Here is a 13901-nt window from a genome sequence, read left to right as displayed (position 1 = left end):
TCATTTTAAAATAAGAGCTTTGTTGTTATATGAATTTTGGCCTACTTTCACTTTGGACAGACTTTGTGAAAACAAACATGGCTGACAAAGCGGAATCACCTTAACATCGCATGCGAGGGGTGCAAAGCACCTAAAAAATCTAGACATCAAGTCTTCATTGACGAAGTGTGGCCTTGCATTTGTCAGACAGGAAGGAACTATAAATGTCAAAACTGAAAATTGCATTAGATCTGATTCAAATAATAACATTGTGCCATCCCAATCCACAACGGAAACTGTGCATGACATGACAATACCACCCCCACCCACTTCTAGTAATCATTGATTTGTGACTGAATCAAACATTCTAAGAAAGGGCTTCAAAGAAAAGAAACTGGAAGTTGAGGAAATTGGAAGAGAAATCCAAAAAAGAAAGGAAAAACTAGATAGAGTTGTGTGAATTTACTCAATCACCTATATGTTACAGTTTTGGTGTTCATATATTCTACTGACTGTGCTGATTTTCTTAATATAGTCACTGTTTTGCAATTCTAGTCATTTGAACCTTAAATTGAAATACACAAGTTTTATTTACATGTTTTATATCACAGATATGGTTGTAAAAGTATAATTTTAAATAAGATCAATTGCAATAAAAATGTATATCACAGATATGGTTGTAAAAGTATAATTTTAAATAAGATCAATTGCAATAAAAATGTATATCACAGATATGGTTGTAAAAGTATAATTTTAAATAAGATCAATCGGGAAAAAAATGCCTTGAAAATGACAATTTTACCTTGAAAAGTCCTTGAAAAGTCCTTGAATTTTGATTTGAGAATTTGGTATGAACCATGATGTAGACTTTTCTGCGTGTAGTCAATAAATATTTATTTTACATTTAAGAAGAGACAGTATAGCAATTATCAGTATTTTCCAAAAAACAAATTTAAGCTTAATATATGACCTTAACTATGTCTAGTTCTTGATGGAATAGTGGTAGGAATGGACCATCTAGTTAATGCCATGCAGTGAGTATCAGAATAATAATATCTGTCATATGTTGTGATTCAGATTGGAAATGGAATATCCGTTCCAAGGGGACCCTGCCCATTGGGCTGTAACAAGCTTACAATAGTGTATGAATTTACAACTTTAATAGAAACAGGGAGATGATGTCATCCTAAGCACATAGTTCTGTTCTCAAATGACGTCATTATAATGCGGTTCATTCATTATATGCACTAAAATGACGTATGGCAGTGCCACAACTCCTCTGTCACCACCCATGCCAGATGAAATTTCCGGCATGTGTAAAACTCACGGAAACATCAGTCTGCTATGCATGAAAAGAATGTACGTTTTTTTTCTCAGCAACTTTAGGGACTCCCAGTATTGGTTATTTTTACAATGTTTTAGACAAATTGGGAAAAATTGGCAACATACTGTGTACATAAAAAAAGACAAAGAATATTTTGTTGTATGTTTCACTCATCAACACAAAGGTGTATTACAATTGGGAATGCAAGATAACAATTTTCAATGGCACAGTACAGTTAAATGTAACGAAATGACAGTAAAATTACTTATTTTATTTTTTACTGCACTAAGGTGATGAAATAGCATACAGCATATTGTTTTTAATTTAACAGTCATTGTAAATTATTCCTGGATGTGTAGAACTTTCACTCTGGATTTTGCTAGGAGCATGGTGAAGTTTTAGCGACAGTCCGATATGAACAAAAAGACATGTTGTCGTTATTTCATGGTGAAGTGTTGGTTGTAGTTCGATATGGTTTAAAATATGTGTTGTCATTATTTCACAATGAAGTGTTAATTGTAGTACCATAAGAATAAGAAAACGTGTTGTTATTATTTCATTGTGTAGTGTTGGTTAAAGTCTGACTAAGAAATAAAAAGAAATGTTTGTCATTATTTTATGGTGAAGCTTTTAGCGATAGTCCCATTACGAATAAAAAGAATGCTTGCTTATTTAATGGTGAAGTGTTGGTTTTGTACTCCGATAAGAATGAAAATATATATGTTGTCATTATTTCATGGTGATTGTGTTTGGTGATAGTCCGATAAAAATAAAAAGATATGTTGTCATTATGTCATGGTAATGTGTTAATTGTAGTACAATTTGAATAAGAAAAACTGTTGTCATTATTTTCAGGGGTAAGAAGGGGTTTGCCAACAAGCGGCTCATATTGATGACAGATCTCGGTGGAGAATTTGGAGATGATCAGCTTGATAATATTATTGCCAGCATAAAAAAACTCCGAGACTGAACTCAACGTCATGTGAGTCATTACTTTAAATCAAGCATTCTTTGAAATGGTTTTTTTTCATTTGTGAATCGGTTGTGTTGCGAATTCAATATTCCACATAAGTTTTGACAACATCATAAGTTTTACAAAATGCATACACTATACAAACTGAAATACAAAAATCAATTGTCTATAAGTTTTGGTCACTTTTAAATAATGAATACAGAAACTGATTTTAAAATAATTAATGTATGCAAATGTTTTATTTAGATAAATATTAAGGTGTTGATTGTTTACTTACAGTTTATTCCCAATTCATTTTTTGCTAATTAAAACATTCAACAAAATGCTATCAAAATATTCTGACAATATCAGCATTGTTTATTTTTCAGTTGTATTTATTGTATATTTATAAACACAGTAATTGCTACTTATCTGATACTGATAATAAACTGTTCAATTATATTGTAAAAAAAAAAAATGAAAGCAAATTTATTTTGATTTCCTTTCTTTACTCATATAAAGTAAATCCAGGGAGAGGAACTATATAAAGTTTTCTTTCATTCTATTCCCTTCAATTTTATGTAACAATTATATAAATATAACGTGTAATATATGTAAAAAATGTAATATGTAAATATTGAAATAAAATATGTTTAAAACTAAAGTAAAATCTACTGAAAATTGTTATAAACTACCTAAAATTGAATCAGTTTATGTATAATTATATGTAGTAAGTAGCGGAAACCATGTCAGAATGCTGCTTACTTTTGTTTGACCTTTATTTATTTATTACAAATGATCAAGTGGTGAAATTTCCAAAAATAAAATTGAGGATTTTTGATATGGTGTTCCATTTGGAAAAATGCCTTTACTCTGCCTCTACAAAATGTATAATTTGCATAAAAAAGTTATTTTTATATATTGATAGTTCTTCTCATTTAAGTGCTTATACAGTAGCATCTGTATGATTAAATATTGTTTTGTTATTCATTTAATAAAGTGGACCAGATTTTGATGATGATGATGAGGAAGATCATGGTGATGGTGATAAGGGCGGGGCACAGAACGGGGCAGCCAAACCCAAAACTCCACAACAGCGTGCTGGCACAGCTCTGATCAAACATATAGTAGAAGAGGTTGATGGGGAGTGTTATTCTTTTAGGTAATGCCAACAATCAGTTATTATTAATTTATTGTACAATTAAAATCAAATATTGACATTGGCAATAAGGCAGATGTGCATTATGAAAAATGTAAAAAACTAAAAAGTCAATATGAATAACCAAGCTATATTTTTGAAAAAGAAATAATTAGATTTTAAGATAGGCAGTGATTGGAAAGTGTTACGCATATGGACATTTTATGTATAAACTGCAAAAAAAGTTGATGTAATCATCTCAAAAGGCTTGTTAAATGTACCACCCCCTTTGAGTGCTTACAGTATAGTAAAGATTTTGTTACAGGGACAATTCCTCAGTTTAAAAACAAACCCACTTATTATTTTGTGAACTGATAAAGAAGGCTAAATGACAGAAATTTGTAGTTTTGTTTTCTAGATCTTGTAATTAACTTCCTTATTTTCAGTATTTTTTAAATTGGGGGCAAAAAAACATTGAAACATAGAACCTGCTTGTTACAAGCTTTGTAGAATGTTTCTATGTTATATATTTGCAGTGAGGCATTGCCAGCTCTCTCCTACTTTCAGTCTAGACAAGTGAGACCAACAGCCTGGAAATGCCCTCTAGAAATAGGAACAGATCTTAAAATACCTATAAATGGCTATGTTAAGGTGAGAATATGACTGAAGTTCAAATTATTAAATATTACGATGGTTTATGATATATTACAATGGTCAAGGCATCATAGTAAAGGTTCAGGTATCTTTGTAGCCCTGCTTTGACTTATTCTTTGTCAAAGATCAAGGTCACTTAAACTTATTTGAGTTAAACTGGAGATAACTTGTTGCGGAGGTTGGTCATGACCAGAAGTTTGTGAAACTTATCATTCATAATACCAGGTATGATGTGTCTTATTAATGTAACACTTCACTTTTATAAGGTATGCATACTTTTGTAAATATACCACTATGACAAAAATTAAGTTTTGGAAAAAACTAACCCATTTCCACTTAACTGAACAATTATTGGTGAGAAATGTGAAATTCATGCCAATTTTGGACAAGAGTACATGTATGTAACTTGTTCATTAATTGTCATCTACATTTAACTATGCGCCAGGTTTTACTTGAATGCTTTAAAACACCTGTCATATTTCATTTTTGTTAATCCTGTTTCAATTCTACAAATAATGACTAGCCTTGACCTATAAATTAAGGTGAAAGATTTCAAGTTAAAGCAGTCCTGGAAGAAAGTTTATGCTAAGGACACTGACATGGAGGTTGGAACTTTAAGAACTTTTCACAAGAACGATGAAGAAGAAACAGAAGTTGAAAAAGAGGATATGGTAGAAGGTAGGTGGTGTAATATTTGTTTTAATTGTTAGAGTTTAGCCACAAACATATACTTCTATCCAGCTAGATTTAGAAAGGTTTGTGGCTCGACTTAAGTGTCCACTCATGCTTAAGATAAATATTTACCCATATGCCCCGAAGGGGTTACTATTAGACATTATTACATCACGGTTACTAAAAGACATTATTGCGGAAATATTACATCACAGTTACTATTAGACATTATTGCAGAAATATTACATCACAGTTACTATTAGATATTGTTGCAGAAATATTACATCATGGTTACTATTAGACATTATTGTGGAAATATTACATCACAGTTACTATTAGACATTATTGTGGAAATATTACATCACGGTTACTATTAGACATTATTTTGGAAATATTACATCACGGTTACTATTAGACATTATTGTGGAAATCTTACATCACGGTTACTATTAGACATTATTGTGGAAATATTACATCACGGTTACTATTAGACATAGTTGCGGAAATATTACATCACGGTTACTATTAGATATTATTGAAGAAATATTACATCATGGTTACTATTAGACATTATTGCAGAAATATTACATCACAGTTACTATTAGACATTATTGTGGAAATATTACATCACAGTTACTATTAGACATTATTGCAGAAATATTACATCACAGTTACTATTAGACATTATTGCAGAAATATTACATCACAGTTACTATTAGATATTGTTGCAGAAATATTACATCATGGTTACTATTAGACATTATTGCAAAAATATTACATCACGGTTACTTTAAGACATTATTGCAAAAATATTACATCACGGTTACTATTAGGCATTGTTGCCGAAATATAACATCACGGTTACTATTAGGCATTGTTGCCGAAATATTACATCACGGTTACTATTAGACATTATTATGGAAATATTACATCACGGTTGAAAACTTTATTTCCTGTGCTACTCTCCTCTTGTATTTGTTCTGGTCATTAAAATAGCTTTTTGTTACAGGACATCGCTATGGAAACACGTTGGTACCTATGACAGATGATGATAAGTTAAACATGAAATACAAGGCAGAGAAATGTTTCAAAGTTCTAGGATTTACAAAGGCAGAAAATGTAAATATTTCTTTAAGTAGTTTTTGTGCATTATAATAAGTTAACATATTTTATTGTTAAGACTTAGTATATATTTAAGATGAAATGTCCTGGTAAGATTTTTTAACTAAAAACTTCAGTTGTAGTCAATTTTGTATTGTGAAAAAAGAAATGAAAGGCATTGTTTATATTCAATGTAAAGATAAGAGAACGTCTGTGGCAAAATGGTACAGGTTGTTTACTTACCACTTGCCCCTCCCCACTGTGGGTTCGATTCCTGACAGGGTCTTTGGATAATTTTATGTGAAGAAGCTATCCAGCTAGCCTACATAACAGTGCCTGTTTGTGCCTGCAATAATGCACTAAGGGCACCTGAGCTCTTCCTCTACCAATAAATCTGGAAAGCCTCTATATGATCTATACTGTGTTGGTGCAACGTAAAACTTAACCCCCCCCCCAAAAAAAAGTTAGGTAAAGGTAGATGCCAGTGTCTATTCTAGGAGGGTCGATGGGGGGATTCACCCCTATTTTTGAGAATTCACCCCTATTTTTTGAGAGGACGGGGAAAATTTTACATAGACAAAGAAGGAAAAAGATCAACAAATGTAATAAATTCTCACTTTTCGATAAAAATCCCCCCTGTTTTTCGAATCCTAGAATAGACACTGTAGATGCTGTTTCAATATATATGATAATCATGTGTAGAATGAGACACAAATTTAAAGCACTTTTATTTATTTCCTCAAACTTTTGAACTTGGATATTCCGGTTAAATTTTAAAATTTGAACCTATACAAGTTTATAATAATAAAATAAAGAAATCCACAAAAAGAATCTTTTGGTTTATTTCTAGGTAAAAAGACACGAGATGATGGGTGATGGTGTTATGACTGTAGTAGCAGAAAAAGGGGATGAGGTAATGTGTTACTATTTATTAGCTTTTGTGATCGCTTTTCGTCCGGCGTCCCTCCGTCGTCCGTCCATAAACTTTTACTTTAAATGACATCTCCTCATAAACCACTAAGCCAATTTCATCCAAACTTTACAGGAATGTTCCTTTGGTGGTCACCTTTAAAAATTGTTCAAAGAATTTAATTCCATGCAGAACTCTTGTTGCCATGGCAACTGAAAGAAAAAACTTAAACTTAAAATAGCTAGAGTTTAGATATTAAGCATGAAACATCTTCTAGTGAGTGTCTACAAAATTTGTTCAGATAAAAGCCCTGCGGTCAAAATTGGCCCTACCCAGGGGGTCATTGATTTTCTTATATGTGTATAGCAAAAACTTAAAAATCTTCTTGAAAAAAAAAAAACCCAAATAGCTAGAGTTTAGATATTAAGCATGAAACATCTTCTAGTAAGTGTCTACAAAGTTTGTTCAAATAAAAGCCCTGGCCCGGCCCCAGGGGTGTCATTGTTTTTAACTATATGTGTATAGTAAAAACTTAAAAAAAATCTTCTTTTAAAAAGCCCAATGAGCTAGAGCTTAGATGTTTAGCATGAAACATCTTCTTATGGGTGTCTACCAAGTTTGTGCAAATAAAAGCCCTCGGGTTAAATTGCCCTGCAACGTTGGGTTGGGGGGGGGCCTATATACAGGTTGAGCGACCTCTACATAAATATTGTTACTATTCATAGTTCAACATTCTGTTAGGTAATGTGTTACTATTTATAAACATTCTATGAGGTATTTATAAACATTCTATGAGGTAATGTGTTACTATTTACAGATAAACATGCTGTTTAATATCTTGAAAAGGATATCAGTGTCTGCAGAGGTCACGCCTTATATATCTTTTGAATAAATTGGATACTTTTAAAAGTATAGTTTAACATAACTTATTTATTTGCTTGACAAAATATTAAAGTGAATTTAAGTTATTATATGCTATAAATATATATAATATTTTCATGCTATTATCAGAGTTCCAGATAACGTGCGTATCGGCGTATTTTACGCTTCAAAAGCAGCTAAATACGCACCATATTTCAAATTTGTTGCGTTCATTTACACACGCTATAAATTAAATACGCAAAGAATGAAAAATCGAAGCGTATTTGGTGTGTACTTTCATTTTCGAAACAGCTGATTCCATTTCCGTTTAACAGTTGACTGTGTATCTTTTTCCGTTTAATACCCGCCAAAATACTTCCAACTACTTTTCATTCTATAAACCAGTCAAATTATGTCTTAATCGCGTAGACGCTTGGTAAAACGTGTGGCTTGATTTCCATTTATAATTGCAAGCGTTTGTTAATAAAGACGTAAATCATGGCTGCTTCCAAAAATTGACAATTTTTTAACGCAACTCAGTTACACACTAAAACAATTGTGAATCCTATTGTTGAAGACATTTTAGATTGTGTATTTAAAACGGAAAGGGCGCACATAATTGTGAATCGCAACACACAACTGGTACTGAAGTACGAATGAAATATCTGACTTGTCATAAATTTAAAGCTGGCAATGTATCGTATCGATTTATTCAGGGAATAGACATAATTATACACATACAATTTTATCACAGAAATCAACTTGCATATATATAAAAACACACAAATAAATGCACAGAAATAATTATAAGATTAATTAATAAGTATGTTCTATGTAACCCTAGGATTGCCCATTAAGCTAAAAGCTTATTTCCAATGGGGTCCATTTTCTGTAAAATTATTACACTAACTTACATAATAATAAATGAGTTATAAAGAAGTTAAAATTAATGACAATTTTCAATAGTCAAGACACATTTTTCAATATAATAAGACAAGTACATTGTACACAAACAAAATGAAATAAATTTCGTTTAAACTAAAACATATTAAGTACACATAAACACATAAACATGTATGGGCTAATGAAGGTGCAATTAACATGCAGAAATCGGCAATTGATTGATGATTATTTGTAATGTTACTGTTTATGTATTGTCACCAATTTTTGTTGTAAACAATATAAAATAAAATAAGAATATGGTAAAGGCCTTTCAATTGAAGTGAATTCACGCTGAATATCTGCTAAATTAATACAAAATAAATATCTTTAATGTATTTTCATTAAAAAATATTTTATTTTCAAAGGATCATATTATTTTTGTACAAAAAAGTAAGTCATTTAATTGTACCCTTTAGATTTACGATATATTCAAATTTACCCCCACATTCTGAAAAGTGGGGGTAATTACCCCCAGTGTAAAAAAATTATCTGGAACTCTGTATTATGGTATATATATCAACGATAAATGTTTCTATGACAACAGGCAGCTGCTGTAGCATTATCAGCTGTTATAAATGCCTTGTACGAGACTAACATGGTTGCCATAGCGAGGAGAGTGTATAATGCAGCTTCTAGTCCTAGAGTGGGTTGTCTAATTCCACATATAAAAGCAGAATACGAGGTACGTATTATACAATGTTTGATTGTGAACAAAATAGAAATAATCCAAGCTTATTAAGCCGAGTAATTATAAATGCAATGGATGTATGTGATCTGTCACTATTTGCTTGTTGAAGAGTCCAAGCAAATCTTGTTAATATGTTATAATTCATTTGATGTAACTGTTGTCCATAATTTTTTTTCCTCTTGTGAAATACAAAATAGCACAAACATGGCATAGCATAGGTAGTAGAAAGCGCATAATGTTTGCATGCAAGTTGGTGTTGAAACTTCATGCAATGAGAATAGTCGAGTGTGCTGTATTATGAACAATTCTTGTTACATTGGGTGATTTAGGTATTATCATATACATATTGTTTGAGCTGACTGGTTTGCAGTAAATTTAGGAAACCTTCAACAGTAAGAGTTAAAAAAGTACCTTAAGTCCATTGCAGTGTTATATGTGAATAAAAGAACTAAGTGATTCATGTGTTACATTGTTGTTTATGGATATGTTATTATGGTCACTATCATTCATAGAGTTGTTATTATTTCATGGTCACTGTCATTCATAGAGTTGTTATTATTTCATGGTCACTATCATTCATAGAGTTGTTATTATTTCATGGTCACTGTCATTCATAGAGTTGTTATTATTTCATGGTCACTATCATTCATAGAGTTGTTATTATTTCATGGTCACTGTCATTCATAGAGTTGTTATTATTTCATGGTCACTGTCATTCATAGAGTTGTTATTATTTCATGGTCACTGTCATTCATAGAGTTGTTATTATTTCATGGTCACTGTCATTCATAGAGTTGTTATTTCATGGTCACTGTCATTCATAGAGTTGTTATTATTTCATGGTCACTATCATTCATAGAGTTGTTATTATTTCATGGTCACTGTCATTCATAGAGTTGTTATTATTTCATGGTCACTGTCATTCATAGAGTTGTTATTATTTCATGGTCACTGTCATTCATAGAGTTGTTATTATTTCATGGTCACTGTCATTCATAGAGTTGTTATAATTTCAGTGTTTATATTGGTTTGAGCTGCCCTTTATGGAAGATGTTCGACAGTTTACATTTGGATCTCTACCAGTGAAAGAAGAAAATCCAACAAATAAAAAATACAAACCTTCAGGTATTTATTGATATGTGAAATTTATTAGTCAGAGGTCACATTGGAGCTGACCATCTTTAATTTCTGATTTTCATGAAATAGGCTTCAGATGTATCGGTGGATTCTAATAAAATAAAGCAGGGCAAGATGATCTATATTTGTTGATTATAAGAATGCTGTTTTATCACTAACTGTGGCACTTGGCATTTTTGCTCTAATGTAGTTCTTGCAAGTTAAACCTGTATATAAACTGCATAAAATGAAAATGTAGACCGTTTACATCTATTTTAAAATTTATTACTAATTTCCGGTAAATACAAAACCTTTGACCATAAGCTGAATATCATCTGATATAAAAGATAATTATGCCCCCATTTCGAAGAAAAGGGGGTATATTGCTTTGCACTTGTCGGTCCGTCGGTCCGTAGACCAAATGGTTTCCGAGTGATAACTAAAGAACCCTTAGGCCTAGGAACTTCAAACTTGGTATGGTGATTGGTCATGACCAGTAGATGACCCCTATTGATTTTGGGGTCAAGGGGTCAAAGGTCAAGGTCACATTGACCTCTTGGGTAAAAACGGTTTCTGATCAATAACAAAAGAACCTTAAGGCCTAGGAACTTCAAACTTGGTATGGTGATTGGTTATGACCAGTAGATGACCCCTATTGATTTTGGGGTCAAGGGGTCAAAGGTCACATTGACCTTGTAAGCAAAAACGGTTTCCGATCAATAACTAAAGAACCTTAAGGCCTAGGAACTTCAAACTTGATATGGTGATTGGTCATGATCAGAAGATGATCCCTATTGATTTTGGGGTCAAGGGGTCAAAGGTCAAGGTCACATTGACCTTGTAAGCAAAAACGGTTTCCGATCAATAACTAAAGAACTTTAAGGCCTAGGAACTTCAAACTTAGTATGGTGATTGGTCATGATCAGTAGATGACCCCTTTTGATTTTGGGGTCAAGGGGTCAAAGGTCAAGGTCACATTGACCTTGTAAGCAATAACGGTTTCCGATCAATAACTAAAGAACTTTAAGGCCTAGGAACTTCAAACTTGGTATGGTGATTGGTCATGATCAGTAGATGACCCCTATTGATTTTAGGGTCAAGGGGTCAAAGGTCAAGGTCACATTGACCTCTTGGGTAAAAACGGTTTCTGATCAATAACAAAGAACCCTTAGGCCTAGGAACTTCAAACTTGTATGGTAATTGGTCATGACCAGCAGATGACCCCTATTGATTTTGGGGTTAAGGGGTCAAAGGTCAAGGTCACATTGACCTTGTAGGTAAAAACGATTTCCGATCAATAACGAAAGAACCCTTAGGCCTAGGAACTTCAAACTTGGTATGGTGATTGGTCATGACCAGCAGATGACCCCTATTGATTTTGGGTTAAGGGGTCAAAGGTCAAGGTCACATTGACTTTGTAGGTAAAAAACGGTTTCCGATCAATAACGAAAGAACCCTTAGGCCTAGGGACTTCAAACTTGATATGGTGATTGGTCATGATCAGTAGATGACCCCTATTGATTTTGGGGTCAAAGGTCAAGGTCACATTGACCTCTTAGGTAAAAACGGTTTCCGATCAATAACTAAAGAACCCTTAGGCCTAGGAACTTCAAACTTGGTATGATGATTGGTCATGACCAGTAGATGACCCTTATTGATATTGGGGTTAAGGGGTCAAAGGGCAAGGTCACATTGACCTTGTAGGTAAAAATGCTTTCAATTCAATAACTTAAGAACCCTTTGGCCTAGGAACTTCAAACATGGTATGGTGATTGGTCATGACCAGCAGATGACCTATTGATTTTGGGGTCAAGGGGTCAAAGGTCAAGGTCACATTGACCTTGTATGTTAAAACAGTTTCCGATCAATTAACTAAAAACGCTTAGGCCTAGGAACTTCAAACTTTGTATGATGATTGGTCGTGACCAGCAGATGACCCCTATTGAGTTTTGGGTCAAGGGGTCAAAGGTTAAGGTCATGACCAGTAGATACTTGATAACCCTTATTAATTGTTTGATCACTGGGTCAGAAGTCATGCATAATAACCTTATCACATGACTAATTGGCTGCTGATAGGGGGCATACATGTTTTACAAACATATCTTGTTTTGAGCTAATTTTTGTCCTCATTATTTTTAGTTTTGTTCAGCTTTATTACGGTATTGAATTATAGGAATATCTGTCAATTGAATGCCAAACCATTATATGAATAGGTTATTGTAATATAATTAAAAAAATCAAACCTTTCAAGTAAATTGGATTTCATACAAAATAGAAACTTTTGAGAATGTAATTGTACTCTTTAGTTTTTAGCTTACCAGAGCACTTCCATATCATGAAGAGCAATAATGGGCCATTATGGCTCTCTTGTTTTGAGTTCAGCTGTATTTTGAAACTAGTGGAATACTTTGCTATTTATGTGATTCAAGTTGTTAATTCGGCTTTAATTAATTATTCAAACTATGATTGTTATACCAAATGATTTTTTTTGTAGAGGACCAGTGTAAAGCTGTTGATGATTTAATAACAAGTATGGATTTAAGTACAGCAGGGCGGTGAGTGATATTTTCTCTTATATACATCCTTAGTTTAACAGATGATGAAGTTGTTAAGTAATGTTAAGTGATGAAAATAATAAAGCATTTAGTCTTAAAACTGATCCGAAAAAGCAGTCTCTATTCTAGGATTCAACAAACTGGGGATTTTTATCGAAAAGGGAGAATTTATTACATGTGTTGATCTTTTTCCTTCTTTCTTTATGTAAATTTTTTCCCCTGCCTCTGAATAAATAGGGGGGATTTCTCAAAAATATGAGTAAGTTCCCCCCATCCCCCCTCCTTGAATAGACATTGAAAAGAATGCAATAAATCTAAATGTGCATCTGAAGTCTTCCTGTTGCAGTTAAGCCGTAAAAACACCATAATGATTTATCATCACCTTAGTGCAGTAACAGGTTAAGTCCTTCTAAATTTAATAGAAGTTAAGCAGTTATTGCTCTAAAGTGACTATGTACATAACAGACTCAGTTTTGGCTAAACTTACAAATTAAAAAAAGAAAGAAAACTAAAAAATATAGAAATAGGAAATTATAAAAAAATGATTTATTCTTAAATTAAAAATGTAGTCTTACCTGTTCTAAAAGGCACGTTGTATAAATAGATTTTTTTTCCATAAAGGAACTCCACAGAGGTCCAAAAGCCTAAAAACATTAAAACAGACAAAATACAAAAGATGATTTAGAAACATATTCAGAAATAAATTGAAAATTGTATTTTTATGCTATATTAGCCCGTTTTGAGTGAAAACTGTTGCAAGGCTTTTCAATTTTTCAAATAATTATTCTGGAACAACAGTGTGAGCGAATAATCTGACATTTTGCACCCAAGTAATTAGTCTATACCTGTATCACATTTATTGCAAAAAAATATTTTCTGTCCCAAAATGATAAAAAAACCTCAGTGGAGTGTGTTAAAATATGCAATGTTGATAGTCCATGATTGTGTTCTATGATTATTGTATTGATAAGGACATTATTTAAATATTGTATTGATAAAGACATTATTT

The 13901-nt window shown here is 32.5% G+C and overlaps 1 protein-coding gene across 1 annotated transcript in view; it reads left to right on the top strand.

The window, feature by feature from the left end:
• Positions 1–13901, top strand: part of LOC132714651 (X-ray repair cross-complementing protein 5-like) — a 32182-nt gene that overhangs the window by 8695 nt on the left and 9586 nt on the right. The window contains 11 exon segments of the mRNA XM_060697555.1: positions 965–1013; positions 2159–2255; positions 2257–2285; positions 3256–3417; positions 3930–4044; positions 4590–4725; positions 5729–5838; positions 6671–6733; positions 9078–9215; positions 10238–10346; positions 12832–12892. Coding sequence (XP_060553538.1) covers positions 965–1013; positions 2159–2255; positions 2257–2285; positions 3256–3417; positions 3930–4044; positions 4590–4725; positions 5729–5838; positions 6671–6733; positions 9078–9215; positions 10238–10346; positions 12832–12892 — 1069 coding nt within the window.

The sequence above is a fragment of the Ruditapes philippinarum genome, unplaced genomic scaffold, assembly GCF_026571515.1.
Source record: "Ruditapes philippinarum isolate M1 unplaced genomic scaffold, ASM2657151v2 ctg5755_1_1_1_1, whole genome shotgun sequence".
Taxonomy (NCBI): domain Eukaryota; kingdom Metazoa; phylum Mollusca; class Bivalvia; order Venerida; family Veneridae; genus Ruditapes; species Ruditapes philippinarum.
The sequence above is the reverse complement of the archived record's forward strand: the minus strand, read 5'-3'. Positions and strand labels throughout refer to the sequence as shown.